This window comes from Centruroides sculpturatus, unplaced genomic scaffold, assembly GCF_000671375.1.
Source record: "Centruroides sculpturatus isolate CEXI.00-Female unplaced genomic scaffold, Cexi_2.0 scaffold1160, whole genome shotgun sequence".
Classification (NCBI taxonomy): domain Eukaryota; kingdom Metazoa; phylum Arthropoda; class Arachnida; order Scorpiones; family Buthidae; genus Centruroides; species Centruroides sculpturatus.
Genome location: NW_019385617.1, coordinates 28,764 through 48,052, shown reverse-complemented (window position 1 = coordinate 48,052; position 19,289 = coordinate 28,764). Strand labels below are relative to the sequence as shown.

Here is a 19,289-nt window from a genome sequence, read left to right as displayed (position 1 = left end):
ACTATTTTATTTATTCACTATTTAAAACACATACATGTATATGCGTTTCTTAAACACTATGTAGTGTAATTTATCGATCATTTGTTATTCCTTCATATCTATTTCCAATTCAGTTCATACGCGTTTCGGGCTCAAATTACCCCTCCTCAGTCCACTAAAAAGTTATAAAAACATATAGTTCACGAAAGGTCAATAAAAACATAACTGGTATAGATTTTTATATACGAAACATACCTTCAGATTACGATCTTTTTGGACCAGACCCTATTAAATACGTAATATGTATATGACTTACACGATCATTAAACTTGTCAATCTATTTAAATAGAAATATTTTTTCTTTAAATTCCTTAATTACAGTACTGATTATTATAGCATATTAATATACATAATCTGTATATACACATTATTAACATATCTTCGCGTATTCCTCACTTTGGACAGCGATAATTAATTTACACATTTAAAATGCGAATATACTGCTGTTACAGAATTTTATGTCCACCTATTTGTTTTTAAAAAGGCTTCTTAACTAGGTTTTTTTTACACGGTACTATTTATGCAAATCTAATTAAATAACGTACCTGTCTTTTGCAATTTAATTTAGTGTTCTTTCCTACCCTTCCCAAGGAACCGTAGGGGTTGGAAGCAAATTTCGCATTTCAAATTCTGCCATTTGTTAAAAATTCACAATAAGTTAAGCCAATATGATAAGCTTCATAGAATGAAAATGACGTACTTATTGTTCCCCCTTGATAAAAACCTTTTAGCTCAAGTAGATGTAGTCCCATCTTCTCATATGTCTCCTTATATCACCCCTTTGCTTTTGATGTTTCGTACTGTGTTAATTAGCATATTCTCTCGTAGTTTGATGGTGAACCAATAACTGAATAATTAGCCAGTAACTTTTCTCATTTTAAATTAATTTTAATTTATTTCCATCCTCAAGTTTAATTAAAATACTTTCAGTTTTTTGAAATTTTATTTATAATACTCTCAACCAGTTTTCATTTATTTTTATACCCAAATTTTTATTTATGCAATTTTTGTTTTTAAGGATTTGCATGCTCTCTTTGAATTTTCTATTATATGTTTCCTTTTCCCTGTGTAAAATTTTTATATTATTCTGATCAATATTACAATCATTTGTTGTACAGTACAGTACAATGTTCATGGAAAACAGAGTTGATTCTACGATATTTTAATTAATTTAAATCTGCAACGTGTTCTTTTAATCTTACCTTTATTCTTCGTTTTGTTTCTCTAATGTAAAATCTGGTAGAACTGCAGGTAGACGGGATTTGATATACAATGTTTTTTGTTTCTTCTGGTGGTTGTTTTCCTTTTTGTATTGATTTTCGAGTTTTAAGTCTAGATAATAGTTTTTCATATTTCGGTGCGAGTTTAACATTAATTTTTCTCGTTTCTCTATTAATTTCTTCATACAGTCCTTTAATGTATGGGAAATTTTACTTTTAAGTGTTCTGAATCTTCTACAGGAATCATTTTGTTGTTTATTTTCTTTTCCCAGGCTTTTATTAGTCTGTTCGGATATCCATCTAAAAGGAATTTCTTTTTTAATTCAATTAAGCTATTGTGTATGTTAATGTTTGTACTACTCCTATATTTTATTTTACTATAATCCATGTTAAATATGTTTTGCTTTATTTATAAAAGTATATTAGAATTGTATTTTACGGTTGTTTTTATTGAGCACTTTCTTTCAATGGAAAATTAGCCACTGCGTGAAGAAAACCTAGAAAACTCTACCTGGCCTGCCTACCCGTCGGTCGGGAGCGAACCCACGACTAACCAGTGTTCAATGGTGTTATCAACAGTTTGTAATAATCAAAGTAAACACAGGATAACGAAATGCTTGATTAATAATTAAATCAATTTATTAATATTACATCTTGCTTATTAAAGAATAAGTAGTAGAAATGAACTGCAAGATCTTTAAAATGAAGTTTTATACGAAGATAATTACATCAAAATGTTTTCAGGAATAGAAAAAAAAAATAATGACAATTCATGCCCCCAACAAACGTCAAACAGAATTGTGCTTTGTTATATACGACGATCCAATCTGGTTTTTACTCTTCCTTTCTGTTGTATAACATAATGAAAACTCTTCCTGTTGTTCCAATTCTTCATAATATAAAGATGACATTTTGTCATCACAATTATACTAATTGTATTTGTAGTGAAGTCTCCCTTTTTACAATTTAACATAATGAGAACGGCCGACACATAATAGCTGCATTATCTGCGATTAAGGAAGTTCATAATGACACTAAAATAAAACGGAAAGGGAACGAATCAAAACGAAACAATTAAGATTTTAGGCATAGATAAAGGATTAAAAGAAAAAAAAGGAAAGAAATCTTAACGTGAAACCCGATCCATTCGAGCCTCCAAGGAATTGATTTGATTAATGTACAAGTATTGTTCGATACGAACGGCAAATATGGCGTGACGTGTATATTGTTTACGCCGTATTAAACGCTTAACTCGTTGATTTACTCGTGAAATTCATTAATCGCATGGTTGATAACTTTTAATTTAATAATCAAAGTCTGTTAAATCAATACTTTAAGTGAGATTTCTAAAGAAATTTTATATTATAGAAAAAATCGACGTAACATAATCGAGATAAACGTAACAAGTACTGTATACGTAACCCACTTTCTAGTTCGAGATTTTGGTATTTTTTTTAAATATTAAAATACCAGTTGGTTCCTCATATTTTTGAACGGATAACTCATCGACATTAATAGATATTGGCTTGTTACGCGGTGAAAAATGGATCAAAAGGCAGAAAGAAAACACGATTTATATAATATATAATTAATAATTTCCACTTTATAACAAATGGAAACTGGTTTAGACACTTTAACACGCGAGTGAAAATCTTATATTTAAAAAAATAAAAAGAAAAATTGAATATCGTTTTACGCGGCGAATGACAATGGCCGACGTAAAGGAAGTAATCGGGGATAGGAAACAATAGTGATGAAGGCGTGTCCGAATCGGTCAAACGAGGTCCTCACGTGCGAAAAGTAATGCCCCGGTTAACGTGAAGGGAGTTCACCTTGGATTATACGCGATGGATAGACATTTTTCAACATTAAACGACTCGAACGGTCGATAATCGATTATGATCGGATGGATCTTCTTTTTGGCAATCTTCTGCGGGATTTTGACGGGTGAGTAGAATATTTTATGAAACTCGATCGTTACTAGTTGAGATTTTTTTCTAGATAATTCTTACAAATATGTAAAATAAGACGATTCTTTCAGATGCCACGTGTAAAGACCTATTTATAACGTAAAATTCGTATGTTTGAACGTTTAACCCATGGCAATGGTACCCTTTTAGTATCTGAAATTAGGTCAAAACCTTGAAACGATCGAAAGACAAATAAAAAAACTAGTTTTAAAAACATATTGTCTTTTGTCCTCAAAAACTTTGCCTGTAGTTGATATCAATTAATTCGATTTTTTTCCCCCACCATTTTTAAGAATACTCAATTAAGACGTCACACTACGAAGACATGACGGACATCTCTCTAAAAGGGCATTCACCGTTGGTGGACATTCTTACAGGTCAGTGATCTTTGTATAATTTTCGAGACCGTTAAATTATGGGTTTTTTTTTTTAATGAGGATAAAAATAGTATCGGAGAATCAGATCAATTGTTAATGTTGATCGATCGTCCGTGCAGTATTTTAATGCGTTCGAACGACTAAAATATGCTCAAACATATGGATTAATTTTTGGCATTATCTTGCTAACGTAATAATCGGTGAGGGCACGATTATTTCCAAAATAGAATTAAATTCAAACTCAGCCGTAATTTAAAAAAAATGGCGATCGAAGTCTCGATCGAGTTTGATAGATCGATCGCAACGTTTTTTTTTTCTTTTTTTCCTTTTTTTGCTCTAAGCTTACTGGGTCAAACGAGCTTTGCGATTAAAATTTGACCCATACTTTTATTTAAAAAATAACTTCATTAACGTTACAGAAACGTTTCGTGTCAAGTTTATTTAAATTAAAATATTTTTTTTGCACTTCGTGTGCAAGTCTTTACACTAAAGAGTAAAATTTTAATCGAAGAAATTAAGCAAATATTTATTACCTTAAAAGCTTACTCATTAATTTTAAACGTGTTTATTATTCTAAACGCGTGCACAAAGGAAACCTGTTTATGTAAAATGACTCTAATGGGGAAAAATTGTTAATTATGACACATATTAAATAAGTTTATAAAATTCGAATTTAATAAATTTTAATGTTTTTAAACTGATTAAACCTTATGTTATAAATTTAGTTAATTTATTCCAATAAATTACTGATAGTTTCGTTAAAACATGAATTAAATTAATAGAAATTACCAGTAAATCGAAATTGAATACCCATCGATTTTACATATGCAAAGTAGACTAAATGTTAAAATCAATATGAAGTCGTGTAATTTGTAGTAGTCCTGTATTAAATTCGATATTTTTCTGGAGAATACTTATTCCAAACAGGTAAAGAATTGGTTTGGTTTGATAAGACACCACAATGCACAACACATGAATGATCTGTCAAGGAAAGACTTTCGATGTAAATTTAGCCGCACGTGAAGGAAACCTAGAAAACTTTATGTGCCAACACACTGGTGAGACACGAACCCGTGATTAACTATGTTTTCAGCCGTTTTTATCCACTCGTCCACTGGTGGGCACCTACAGAATTAAAATCAGGAATCCGGGCGAGCAATATTCAGGAATTTTCACGGGCGGCAATTCTCAGATATGTCGAACCACGACCCCCCTGGCTCCATTTCTAATCATCCTGGGCCCGGTCGAACCCATACGTCGTGGGTTCGACCGGGCCCAGAATGATTACAAATGCCCTCTTAGTGTTCACAGGATGGAGACAAAAAATTTTTTAAATCAGAAATATTGTTATACTAAGTTGAACAATTTATTATCTTGTACATTAATGGTTACTTTTTTTTAAGTATAGATGTGGAAGATTTCGAGGATTCTCGTCCGTACAGACAGATACCCGCTTCGAGGGAAGTGACAACGCCCATGTCGTCTATTCTTCCATTTCAGAAGGCAAGAAAACATAAAACAACGCACATAAATTCAAAATATAAACGAAAATTATATATCACATTCTAAAATCTGTAATTAAAATACAAACTTTGTCATCGTAACGCTGTGAAACGATAGAAATTTTTATTAAATAAATGCCTTTTATTAATCCTTTTTATCGTTATTTTAATTAGTAAAATTAAACGACATTCCAATCATAGTTTCGAGGGAAAAAATTATAAAAGTTTAATGATAATTTAATATATTTTTTCAATAAAGAAATTAATAATACTATGTAAAGTTTAGCCTTCATTTATGCTAAACAAACTGGAGAGACTCGTTCTTTTGATTCTTGTTAGTTTATAGCCTACAATTTGTCCATCTCGTTAACCCTTTAAATGAAGAATTCATTCTACCAAATAAATTAGTTTCTCCCTTACACAAATCTCGTCGATCTCGCCCCTATAAACATCCATTATTAATTATAATAATTGCGTTATGTTTTTGATATAGAAGCAAACGGAAGCCCTAAGCTGCAGCTCAGGACCTCGCATTTTTAATGTGTATTTACTTGGTGGATGGGCCTTGCCGTTGGCATACTAGCAAAGATAATAACTTGCCCAGCTTTTCTTTATACGGAACAATGTATCTTTATTGTCTGCTGGATATTTAATGTGAAATTTCGATAGACGAGAAAGTTCCTGTTTCTTTTCTAGCACAGGTTGCAGGATCAAAGGTTCGATAACCCTTTTTTTTAGTAAGCTATAAGCTTCATCCTTTTCACCTGTCACTAAAAAATGCCATATTAAGTATAATTATCATATTCCTTAATGTCGGAAACTCATATTTTCCTCTTCGTCAAAGCATCAAGAGGAGTACCTCTAGACACATGCCAACGTTTAAATTATAAAAATTAAGTTCGTATACTTTACGACATTCTTCACTGGTTGTTTTTCTGTGTATACCAAATACAATATGGTGATAATTTATTTTAAAGATGCCATTATCATAAAGAAATTCACAGAATTGAGGAAGTGCCAAATAATTTCCTCCCGAGCAACTATCACGAATCTGTTTACCCTTTGCACCCTTGTTGACGATGTGGGTCAGGGAAGAATTGGACAACTCGACTCGAGAGTTCTTTTCGTGTCGTCATCTTCTAAAATCCAAATCCTCGGGCGACTTGACCTCTCGGGTGAATCTCTACAAATGTTTGAAGGTTGTAATAGTTGTGGAAAGTAACGGAAACTTTCAACACCTGCCATTCTGATATATTATATATGTGCCACTTATTGTTGGATTTTTTTCTACTTCAACGAATATTCTTTGTATTGTAATGTTATCAATCGAGCTGATTTTCGCTCTTTTATGTAAGTAAATTTTACTTCTCTCCGTTTAAATGATTTTGATTATCTTTTCCCCCATCGCCATAAACTGGGATTTTTGTAAGGAAAGAAAAACTCTCTGCTATTGATGTATCTGTGTTAAGTTTTCTAATTCGAGTAACAATGGAAGGTAACAATAGTTATAACTAGCTAAATCCTACACGAATAACGGCTAAAAAATATTAATGGATACCGGGGCTGTGGCTCTAAACCATAACATACAATAGGCCCTTCCCTTCCATCTTGTAAAGAATGTGAAGTCCTGAGCTCTACCATAGACTCATAACTCGAGGTCCTTGTTTAGCTTGCGTGCAAATATGGCTCTAATATAGTTCCATCTTTTATTTTTTAAATTATTCACGTGTTTCTAAAATTTTCCGTACTGAAGGTAACTCAATTATGCTCAGTTATAGAAATAATAACAAATATTTATAGACATATTTTGTAATCTATGGCAAGATTAAATTCCACAGATTAATCTGAAAGAAAATTTTAAATATTTTGAAGTATTGCAATTTAAATCTGATTATTTTATTCGTTTGTCCGTAGGTGTTTTTCAAACTAGGATACATTCTCAGGTAATCGATTTTTATAATTAAGTTATTCACAAGTTAACAGAACTGACGAATACTTCCTTTTTTTAAATACTAGAGGCCTTCAATTAGGAACGATCTGGATACAAATCTTATAGATCTTGACGATAATATCCCCGGAAGAGCGGGTATAGACTATCCCACATATCATACTGTGCCCAAAACCAATTTTAAATGTTTACGTTATGAATTTGCGGGATATTTCGGAGACCCGGAAACCGGATGCCAGGTAATTTTTCAGTTTTTTTTCTTTGTATTTTAAAGATTATCGTCGATGATCTGGCGCATTTTTTGCATTCATTCAGGCATTTCACGTTTGCTTTCCGGATGGAAGAAATGCCAGTTTCCTGTGCGTCAACGGAACAGTGTTTCACCAAAGATATTTCGTATGCGACTGGTGGTTTCATTTTAATTGTTCTCAAGCTCCGAAGTTTTACGAGCAAAATAAGTATCGTCGTCCACCTTTACCCGTTCTTCCTCCTGCGCCTAGGAAGATCTTAACCAAACCTATACCAGAACCGAAAAAAGTGGTTCCTCCCAAACCTCGAACACCGATAAACAGAAGCACTAACAAACCGGGAATTACGAGAAAGAGAGAGGATCCTAAACAGAAATCCAAAAATTGTTATTGCCCATGTCGATAAGATGCGAGTTGTACTGTACATTTAACATCCTAACAAATTTTACAATTATTATCCTTTTAATTTTATATTTTAAGTGAATTTAATAACTTATAACAGATAATTTTCTTTCTCAAAAGGAAATGAAGAATCTCTCTTTTAAATAATTAACCCAGTAGAAATTTTCCTCTTTTTATTTATAGTCTTAATATGTCCCATTTTTCTCATAATGAATGCTAGTTTTTTTGGAAAATAACAATAATAAAATTTAATATATGCTGTATACTCTTAAGCATTAAATTGCTATTTAAACGCACAGGCAAACTTACATTTATTCAACAAAAAATATTGATTTATAGAAATTTTCTCATATATTACTTAATATAAACGTTAGGATTACAGATCAATAATTTAATACAAGTTATTTTCAAATTTAATTTTATTTATAAAATAAATATATTACAAAAATATTTATAAAATTTAACCACAAATCTTAACAGGATTAAATATAAAAACACTTAATTTCCATTTTTTTTTTGTAAAAATAATTGATACTAGCGGAGTTCGTCGAGAGTTTTTATATGGGGCCCCTTTATCCTTTGTTTTATAAACAGATGAAACGTGTAGAATGTTTCTTTATTAATAAATTGTAATGTTAAGAATTTTATTTTCTGTCGGTAAAAATAACGTTAATTTTATAGCGTTTGGAATCACTAAGAGGGCTTATTTCTCTTCGGCTCCCCTCTCTCCACGTCCCCGCTAGCATCAGAATCTTTAATTAAATTCTACTTTGTGCTAGTTACTTTAATCTCTAGCAGCATCGATTGCTTCTAGTAAACTTTCTTTCTCTGGTGATTCGGGGAAAGAGAAAGCGGTACGGAAACAAGGATGAACGTCGCACAAATAGCACATAAATCGCCCGAAATCTTTCATTAAATGATATTCCGGTCCGTATACCCTCTGTTTCAAATTTCTGGGGATCAATCCGGTATTAAAATGGTCGAAGTAAACTTTAACAAATTTCTTACGTCCCCGTTCGTCAAGGACTGCGGTTAGATCGTTACGAAAATATAATTCGAGTCCGGCTGGCGAAGTACTTTCGACCATACCGTTCGAAAAAACGATAACGATGCAATCGACATCGCCCAAATTTTCGTAGATCCACGAAGTGGGGTGGTCTAATTGATCTATATACACCAAAACGTTGATATTGAAACACTGCTCTAAGTACCGTGAGAGTAGAGCGACTACTTTCGTATGGGCTTTCGACTTCCGACAATAGATTAAAAGAATGGTCTTTCTTGAAAATTTTATTTCTAAAATAATATAAAAATTTATAAATATATATCATTTCATACAAACGTTTATTCAAGTCATCTATTATCATTTTCAAAATTAATAATTATATTAAGACGACTTCTGTCAATTATCAAAATGAAATACAGTATAGGTTAAAAAAATATTAAGGTCGTCGTTCCAATGATAAGTTTTGTCGATAAAAGGTTAATTTCTTTATCGCTAACTTTTCACCAATTGGTTAAGGACGATTTCAAAACAGAATTGGATTGGGTAATGCAACATGTAGGCGATCTATCCGGAAAATAATTGCATCAAATATAAATTGGGAGGACTTGACTTTCTACGTGAAATTGGCCCTATTCAGATGTAATACGTGTGAAAAATAACCCGGAAACCTCCACTTGTTTTCCAGGTTTTCTCGCGTGCGGCCCTTTGAACAGGACCAAAGGGCTGTACGTGAAGAAAACTCGAGATCATCTGCCAATCTTTACAACCTTCTCTGCTAGTAGATCCCTTTCCAAAATTACATTTAATTCGCCAATCATTTTTCTATGCTCATGTAAAATAAGAATAAATTATATATACATATGTAAGAAACGAGCAATTATTTATTGTGACGTCGTCACAATAAATAATTGTTCGTTTCTTAATAAATTAAAATATATGCTCTCCACCTCAAATTAGTAATGGCTTGCCCCTGTACATCATACTTTTCCTGTTAGCAATACAGTCGTGCCGGTCATCTATCGTCATCTAACGCCTTTTGGGGAAGTTTGAATTGAAATAACGCGACTTCTGGTTTGCACCGGAAGTTCGTATATAGCTAATCGGGGCCACCTACCCATAAGCTTTCCATATCTGGTCTCGTCTTTCGTCTAACTCCGCGAGATTAAGGAAAGACAGACGGAGGGAAGGACGACAGTGGAAATTTATAGTTCTAGTTTTTTCAAATTGCAGTCCAATAAAAAACCAAATAAGAATTGAAAAAAAAAATTTGCTTTTGTTAAACATAAAATCCAATTTATTTTTCCTTTCCCGGCTCTTATACTTAATAGAGGGAAAGTAAAGCAATCGTTCAAAAATGAACCCCTCTCCCAAGACTTTTACATTTTTGGCCTCGGGGACCTTGAAACGTCGAAAAATGAGAAAAATCCGGGGGAGTTATTGGACGTTAGTGTGTGGGGACACGATTTTGTTCACTCTGTTTGAAGCTTAATAAGTCTTGTGCTTTTTTCTGAAATTTTGCAGGGAGGTTTGTGTATTAGGAGGTTGATGCTATTAATTTTGGTGGTTAAAAGGTCGACGGGATAGGAAGATAAAGCGGGTCATGTGTCCTATCTCGAGTAGGGTCGGACTTCATAACGATTTTACTCGTTACATTTACAACTTTTTATAAAACCCATCCCTACCCCATTTTATAATAATTAAAAATATAAAAAGTTTTTAATAAAATATCGTAACAGATGGCGCCACATATAGTTTTAAATGTTGCCGGGAAAGTTAAGCAACTGGTTGGAGTTTTTTTACTTTACTGAAACTTAGCAACATATCAAGTATTACGACATTTCTAAATTTAATCCCATTAAAAGATCTCAATGTATCGAATCCCCAGATAAATCGATTGACATGCGATCACTACGGACTAGAATGGAACTCATTTCATACGTGAAGAAAACTCGTGGAGCTTTCCGGGTTTTCTTCACATTTTTAAAACTTAGAGGCTACTTTCCCTTACAAAGTCCTCTCAGGAGGCATCTCCCCTCGGTCGATCGCCCACGTGTCACGTTGCAGTATACAAATAATCCTATCCAATCCATCTATACAATTTCCAAGCAATCATTTCTAAATTATTGTATACCGACTTTAATATCCACGAACTAAGGATTTTCTACTATCTTCATTTTTCCCAAATTTCTAAGAAAATCCAAACACACGTAGCGAAGCAAAAAACAGTATGGCCGACAAACACAAAGTGTGTTTTTATGTGGGCGTGCGCATAGTCCCCGAAAGTACTTCTGGAGGCTATGGCCTGCGTAACGACGATGATCATTGACGTCAATAAAGGATCATAATATGATTGGTTCCGTAATTTTATAATATAAACTTCTAACGTAAAACTTTTCTTATGCTTATACTGGTACGTTATTTATAAGTTATTTTACGTTATAAAAACGTCCGTTATATGTCGTGCGCAAACTTTATCAACTGCAGTGAATTATTATTTAACGTCAATTTTATTTTAAAACTCTTTGGTTGCTGTAACTTATAATCAACTGCATTACATCACAAGTCCATTGTACGCATTAATATTGCGCCTTATTTTCATTTATATTTGAAAACAAAGGAATAAAAGTGGAATTTTAAGTAGTCCTAAGAGCGGAAGATGGAGCAGGACACGATGGAAGTTAATAGAAAAATGGAACGAGTGATCTCGTGAGGGATTCAAATACGACTCCTTTTACTGTAACAATAATGAATCATGAAGATAAAATTTTAAAAAGTAATGAAAACTACAAGGAAAACTGCTATAAATTTTAGATGCACAACTTGGTTTATAATCTTTTTCGTTTAAGCACAGACTAAATATGATGATAATAAAATATTATATAAGAATCGAGCATTAACTTTTATATATCTGGAACACATTCAAATGAAACACATTATAATTCATCTTTCATATGTACTTAATCCTTATACTCCTGTATCTCCAGGAAACTAATCTCAGCCTACTATAAAACGAGAACCCTACTATACTATTATCTCTTATTCAATGACAACATTTAAGATTAATCTGTTTCTGCCTAACTCCCAGACATTAAAGTAAACATAAACATAATTTAAACATATAATATAAACATATAATATAAACATACGTAAACATAATTTCGTCATTTTTGTTCCCTCCTCTTCCACATAAGCATTTATAACTATAGTGTTGACCTCCTAAATTATGCAAAATTGTATTCGTCTACCTCCTTTCTACTCTTATTGCAGTAAGGGAATAAACTAGATATAGCTCGTTTTAATATACTAAAAGCATTTATGCTACAGTTTTGATGATAATGTAAAAAATAAAAGCATAGTACAATAAACTAGAAAAGTGAGATTTGTCATCAAATATAATTCAACTAATTGTCTCAATCTTGTTTCTGTAACAATGTGTTACATGGACAGCATATGGTCACTCAATCAACACAGATTATTAGAATCAGCCTGAGCATAGTAGTCCTAGATATATTTATAGTCCTTCTATCTTTCTAAACCTCACTATGCTCAGAGTGAGGTTAGGACTACCAACCTTTAATATCAAGGCTTTGGAAGAAATATTCAAATAAAAAATTAGTACAAACTTTTAACAATTTCATGTATCAACCTTTATAACTTATCAAAAATAATCCAATTAAGCAGTACATTGTGATAAATTTTCCTGATATCAGAAAACAAAATATTAAAGAATATGAATAATCAATAAATGGATTAATAAGTGAAAAAAGCAAAACACAAATTATAAATGCATATATATTTTTCAATGATGCAAAAAAATAGTTTTTGTGATAAGGTAGAATTTTATTAATTGGAAGGCAAATAATTCTAATTTTTGATTAATTTGAATTGAATACCTTCTAGTATCATTCTCTGCTGACATTAACATTACACTACCTGCAATCATTCAAAATGTTCCAGTTAATCTCAGAATCTTTCAAATAAAAATAAACTGCATTATGCATTATAAATGATGCTTGTTACATAAATAAGAAAGACAGATTGATCAAATGACCTAGTCGACCTTGCTATATCTTCCCCTTTTTAATCTGAAATGAAATCTTCCTGCAGTTTTAAGTCATTGTCCCACAATTCTAAATAACATTTTACAATTTCAATACGTTTTAATACTTCTTACTTGTAAAAATTTGTATTGCCTCCTAAATTTTTATTAATTTGTCAGACACTTATAATTTGAATTAACATGAATTCACTGTTGTTAATATAATCAACCTATTGGTAATTTTTCACTATATTATTTTGTAAACAAACAGTTCATTTTTTTATCTTTAAAATTTAATGACTTAATTAATTAACTAATTCATTAAATTTTAAAATACTTGCTATAAATCATTATTTATTAATTACAATTAAATCATCATAAAAATACATGATGAAATATTTCCTAGTTGATATTTAACCAACTCTTAAATTAACCATCTTTTATACATTTTCAATCACTAAGAAAATATAGGAATAATATTGTTCTGCTTAGGTCTATACAGTTATATTCTTTTATAATAAAGCTTGTTGATACATCAGACAAACACTTTTGCACTAAGATTCAGACTATAGTACATCATTATCATATTAAATATTGAAGAAATTTCTATACAAATTCAAACTGCACTGGTATATCAAAAATTAAGGTGGTTGTTATTCGGCAACATACTGATTGAACAAACTACTGCATATAACCAATAGCCTATTTACTTCAGAATACAGTATTTCCTTCATGAAAAACAAAACAAATTATAATAGACTATGACTAAAGTTCATATGAATTATATCAGACTGACACTATTGACAGATGCCAAGAGAGGGGAAAACTAAATATTTCTTGAACACTTTCAAAAATCTCTTAATTCTTGATCAATTCTTATTATCAAATTGTTTATAAGTTCAAAGTATAAGCTGATTATGGTATATAATTGCAGCAGTTTAACAAAATAATGTGAACACTTGCAGCTCTGTAATGATATGGGCAGCAATATCTTGACATTGATTGAGATCTATTGTGACACTCAAAGGAAAAATCACAGTACAACATTATGTTGAACTTTTCAGTATTCAAACTCTATTCCATGGAGCAAGTTTTGTTTCCAACTTGAGCTGCAGTGTTTCAAGACAAAATGCCAATCCACATTGCCAAATGTGTCTAGTTGTGGCTTGATGAACATAAGGATGAAGTTTGATAACTTTCTTGGCCTCCACAATCACAGATCTCATCATCATTGAACCATTGTGAGAAATCTTGTAGGCCAAGGTGTGGAAGCAGATTTTTCTCCTCCACAGATGCTTTTTGGAACTTTAGTTTATTCTTCATAAAGAATGGGAACATATTACTTTAGACATTATCCATAATCTTTATTTATCATGTTGAATAAATGTTTTGCTTAAAGCAAAAAGTGGCCCAACCTCACATTAATGAACATTTGGCTTGATGTCACTGGTGTTCACATTATTTTGTCCAACCTCTAAGTTCCTGGAGGTTTTTGAAAATAAATTTTGTAATTTATATCTATGCCACAAATACACACACAAATTTCTGGATGAGAATCACTTAAAAGTTAGTTTTATCTTCACTTTTGTAACTGATGAGAAACTGAGGTTGAAAGTTTAAGAGAACTGTTGATGAATAGATATAGAACAAGTTTTGTCTTAACTAGCTAGCCAAACAAACATCAATCCAGTTGAGCATCTTTAGAATGAATTCAAATAACTGTTGCATGTCAGACCGAATCAGCCAACTACTGCTTGCAAACTGTTCACCATGCTACAGGAAGAATGGAAGAAAATTCCAATAGCAGTGTAACAACACCTGGAAGAAAGCCACCCCAAAGGATAATGATTGTTATAGTGGCAAAGAGAGGTCAGACTTCATATTAACAACAGTGTGGAAACTACTGTTTGCACCAATATGTGGTGTCTAGATACTTTTGTCAACATAACATAGTTTGACATCTTATTGCAAGAAGATTTATTCATAATCAGCTTGCAATAAGATCAGACAGTTTCTTCCATATAATATCAAATCTAAAGTGAAGTTACAATGTCACGTGGCATTAGATGTATCTCAAGTGGTTCTGTACTCACGTTCTTTGTTTTGGCATTTTCTTATTGAAATGACTGTAGACATAATCTCAGATCAAGTGTTATTGATATATATACAGAAGAAAGGTATTTATAAAATCTTGAAGATATGCAATACTTCAAAAGGCTAAGGAGAACTAAGCCTATAGATAAATAAATTATAAAATACAGTACCTTATAAAATTTGAACTGGATTGAATGATGAATTAATACTTTTTTAGTATAATAATAAGGTAAGTATCTGTGCATAAATTTTGCAATACTTTCTCTGGATCTAATCACACAAGGAGGACAATTAACTGTATTAGAAGTATTTCATTGTCTACATTTTGGCCAAAAATGCATTTTGAACGATGAGGAGCATCGTTCAAAATGCAAACACAGTAACTTATGCAAACACAGACAACTTATGCAAACACAGTAAGGATTTAGAAATCATCTACAATAATACCATGATGTTTTACAAATAAACAGTTCTCTTAGAACAAATCTAAACTTGATAAGTGGGCTCAAATGTCATAAAACTGGGGTAGTTCGAAAATTGAATAATTCTAACAACACTGAAGTATTGTGACTATAATTTTTGGGTGTGATAAAATTTAAATAAGAACTATTAAATTGAGACTATTCAACCTCAATTTTACCATACTACTGAGCATGTGTATGGTTAAAGTGAGGTTGAATAGTACAGAACTTTTTAAAATTATGCAGAGATGATAAACAATCTCTAGCAAGATTGATTTCTTGGCAATAGCTACAATATTATCACATTGGTTTGATATTGTTATCTTCTGACAATATATGTGTTGATTAGATATCATTTATCATCATGCAATATAGCAATAAATATATTAAGAACTAAAAAAAATGTAGCAACAATACATTAAGAACTAATAAATAATTTTAAAAAATGATAAGAATTTATGTATTAAAATAAAAATTATATTAAATAATTCTAAAATTTAACTTACTTCTTTTATATATAAAAAATGAACTGACAGCAATTAAAATGAATACAAAAATACCACCCATTGTCCAAGCCAAGATATAACCTATTCCAGCTGTTAAAAAACAGAAAACAAATATCTAATTAGTTTAAATGAATTTATTCTATTTAATTAATATATTTTTATTTAACTTACATGAGTCAAAAAATAATAGTAGTAATACATTTTAAGATATTAATGAGTAAATAAAAAATAAACTATATAGATTTCAGAGTTAGTGTTATGAAAGCTTAATCAAGTATTAGGACCTTAGAACTGTAATTTTTCATGGATCATAATTTAGCATGTTGAGCATATAAGCATCAATTTAGTTATTCTTGAGTTTTAACTAGACATAGTACATAATATGAAAAAAATACATTTATAGTGAATTTACAGTAAGATATATACACAAACATAATATATCATCACTCTAAGACTATAAATGACTAATGCATTTTTGATTTTTATTTATGTGAAATGTGCAGATCATAGATTGGGAACCAATGCTCTAGAACAGAGGTGGCAAACCTAGGGCATGCATGGCCAAAGTGGCATGTAACATATCATAGGATTTCGATTTATCATATGGCTTTTTAAATCACCCTTTCTGTTTATCATGCAATCCTTCTTTTTCAATCAGCTTTTTTACATTTATTCTAATTAAATTACATTCGTTTAATTTATTTAAATATCGTTATTTTAACCCTTAACTGGTTTCATGGGGGCCGCGTGGCCCCACGCGTCATATTTTTACAATTTTCTAAAAATTTACGAGACTCTTAGCGAGTGCCAAATGTTCAGCCCTGTAGCACTTACAAGGATGGAGCTATGTACCTTCTGGGGGCCGCGCAGCCCCCACGATACCAGTTATGTTGGTTTTTTGTGGAAATGTGTTTTTATGTTTTTTTTTTATTTTTACAATTATTTTGCAAAGATATCTCAATCTTGCATCAAATATTCAAAATGACTACCAAAGAATCATTTGAACTGCTAATAGATGATAATATTATACAAATTGCTAGATCAAGCTGAAATCTCCTGAAAAGAGTATGTTGTCATTTTGTGCTGGAAAAAAAGATGGTAAATATGCTACTAAGTGCAACAGTTGTTTGAAATTTATTTGCAAAGTGCATAGTACTACAAAAATACTATGTGATAACTNGTAAACTTCACTATTCTATATTTTTTCTAATTCAAGTAAGTATGCATGTTATCTCAAACTTGCTCATTAATTTTAAAATATTAAAATTTTCTAATTATTTTGTGCTTTTCATCATGTTTACTTTAATGAAATCAGTTTTCCTACTTGTCTTAGTTTTCCTATCAACCGAGTGTCATTGTTGTTGCTTTCAGATTTTAGCCTTTAAGACCCATTGTGTTTTGTTTTTATAGATTATTCTTCATATTTAGTAAAGTTTGTTTAAGCATTTTTAGATAAGTGCTATTAAACTTTTTTTAAACTGTAGGTAAGCAATCATTTGTAAAATGATGTACAAAATATGGCAGTATCTCGTTACTCAAACAATTCAGCATTCGAACACAAATTTTAGGAAGTAGTCACTCGATACTCGACTGAACAAACGTGACCTGCTAGTACAAATTTTCGGTTAATAACATATTTTTATTTTGTCATCCATAAGAAATTTTTTATGATAAAAGTAAAAAATATGAAAAATATTGCTGATACTTCTGATCAAGATCAACAAAAAAAATGAGATGGCGACAATACTTTATAAAAAGAAAACACCCTCGTTTAACTAAAATTAATTAATGTTAACAGTACTTTTAATTATGCTTGTTAGTTAATTTATTAAACATATTACTCTTAAAGAACAGTATACTTTTTCTGATGTTTGGAATATAACCATATGTTTTGCATTAGTCCTTTTTTTCATATAGCATGGATTCACATAACATGGCACGTTTTCAGAATGTATCTACCATGTTACACGAAGAATACCTGTACTTTTATCATCACATGAAAATAGTAAGTACAATAGAATATTTTGAAAATATTCTGAAAGTTATTTAAAATAAGTTTTCAAATATCTTTCAGAATATTACAAACAAGAAAGCATTTTTCAGAAATAAATTTTCTAATAGCTATCTATCAATTTGAGAGAGAGATTCAAAAACAAATGATCAAAATATCTTCCAGATATCCATGTAAATTTTTAAAATTTGATTTGTACAATAAATATAAAGTATTAATAATTCCTCATAAATAATTTAAGAAAATAATCAAATTGAAATTGTTATCCAGTTCAATTCTATTTAATTCAATGACTAACTTCAAATGTTCCAGAGTTTGAATGCTAAATTTGAGAGAAATTTGACCTGGAGTTTGAACAATACTTCTACATTCAAACTACACTTGAACATGCTTTCTATGTTCGCTGCGCATGAAGTGAAAAAATGTGCTTGCTATGTAAATGCTATTTGTTGTACTTCCAAGTCATCTCTCACATCTCAAATTCTATTATTCCAATTTCAAAGTGAGATGAATCATGCAATATGGCAACTATTGCCTGATTCATGGCAAAAATTATTATATGTGACCATGGTTGATTTGGCAAAATGGTTAACCTGGCAAGGTTTTGGAACCAAGGGTGTCAGAAATTTGGTGTCAATCTGCATTTCCAAAATTCCAGCATGAAAATTATCTTAATTATTCTAGAAGTTATAAAATTAAAAATTTTTCTCTGTAATATTACATAGAAGAGCCAGACAAAAATGTTCGCTTTTAAATAAGAAATTAAATTTATCAGTATTAACAATTGTGTGAAAAAGTATAATAATAAAATTATGAAAAAAAATGAAAATAACAAATGATACAAATAAAATGGTCAATACAGATAAATGATAATCAAAATTACAATGTAAACTATATAAAATGATAATCAATTTTTAATGTACAGTACTTAGTTTTATTTATTTTTGAATCATTAGTCTTTTTAAAATAAATTCGGTTCAACAGCACAAATTATAATCAGTTTAACTTCTTGTTCATAAAAATAAAAACTAAATAAATATACTGTATATACAAATAAATCATTTATAAAATATAGATCTTTTATTTTACTATTATAAACCTTTCACATGTTGAACACCAAATTTCCAATTTTGGTCATTTTCTCTCTTAATACAGAGCCAAAGTGATCACCCATGGGCATTTTTATTGTTGGTTTTAGTGCTGCATGCAAACCATATATACATTTCTCATGTGAGATAATACACAGCCTCAAAATTTTGTTTTTATTTAATCTTTGAAATGATTGAAAGATCCTAATTAATAATTTTATCATATACTAAAAATATGTTTTATGTTAAATTTAAAAACATACTGGTGTTTTTATTGGCAAAGAAGAATTCCGAAAATCAAAAATGCGACAGCTGTTGAAGGTTCCACACATTTCTGATAGAGTCCACGAAAATCCGGCAATATCTGAAATTAAAAAT

At 30.8% G+C, this 19,289-nt stretch overlaps 2 protein-coding genes and 1 long non-coding RNA gene across 3 annotated transcripts in view; 2 read left to right on the top strand and 1 right to left on the bottom strand.

Annotated features, from left to right (window-relative positions):
• Positions 1-2,043: 2,043 nt before the first annotated feature.
• LOC111640626 lies at positions 2,044-6,906 on the top strand. The gene is made up of 3 exons (XR_002759293.1): positions 2,044-3,206; positions 3,523-3,606; positions 5,015-6,906. It is a non-coding gene; the product is annotated as an uncharacterized LOC111640626 (long non-coding RNA).
• A 67-nt stretch (positions 6,907-6,973) lies between these two features.
• LOC111640621 lies at positions 6,974-7,986 on the top strand (the record flags this gene model as incomplete). The annotated part of the gene is made up of 3 exons (XM_023386658.1): positions 6,974-7,051; positions 7,125-7,295; positions 7,372-7,986. Coding segments are annotated over 3 exons (588 nt in total), but the record flags the coding sequence as incomplete, so codon positions are not given.
• Positions 7,987-8,489: 503 nt separating this feature from the next.
• LOC111640636 overlaps positions 8,490-19,289 on the bottom strand; it is a 19,225-nt gene continuing 8,425 nt past the window's right edge. The window contains exons 3-4 of the mRNA XM_023386671.1: positions 15,813-15,902; positions 8,490-9,002 (exon numbers count right to left, since the gene is read on the bottom strand). Of these exons, the coding sequence (XP_023242439.1) occupies positions 8,491-9,002; positions 15,813-15,902 (602 nt within the window). The 3' untranslated portion in view covers position 8,490. The remainder of the gene's footprint in view (positions 9,003-15,812; positions 15,903-19,289) is intronic.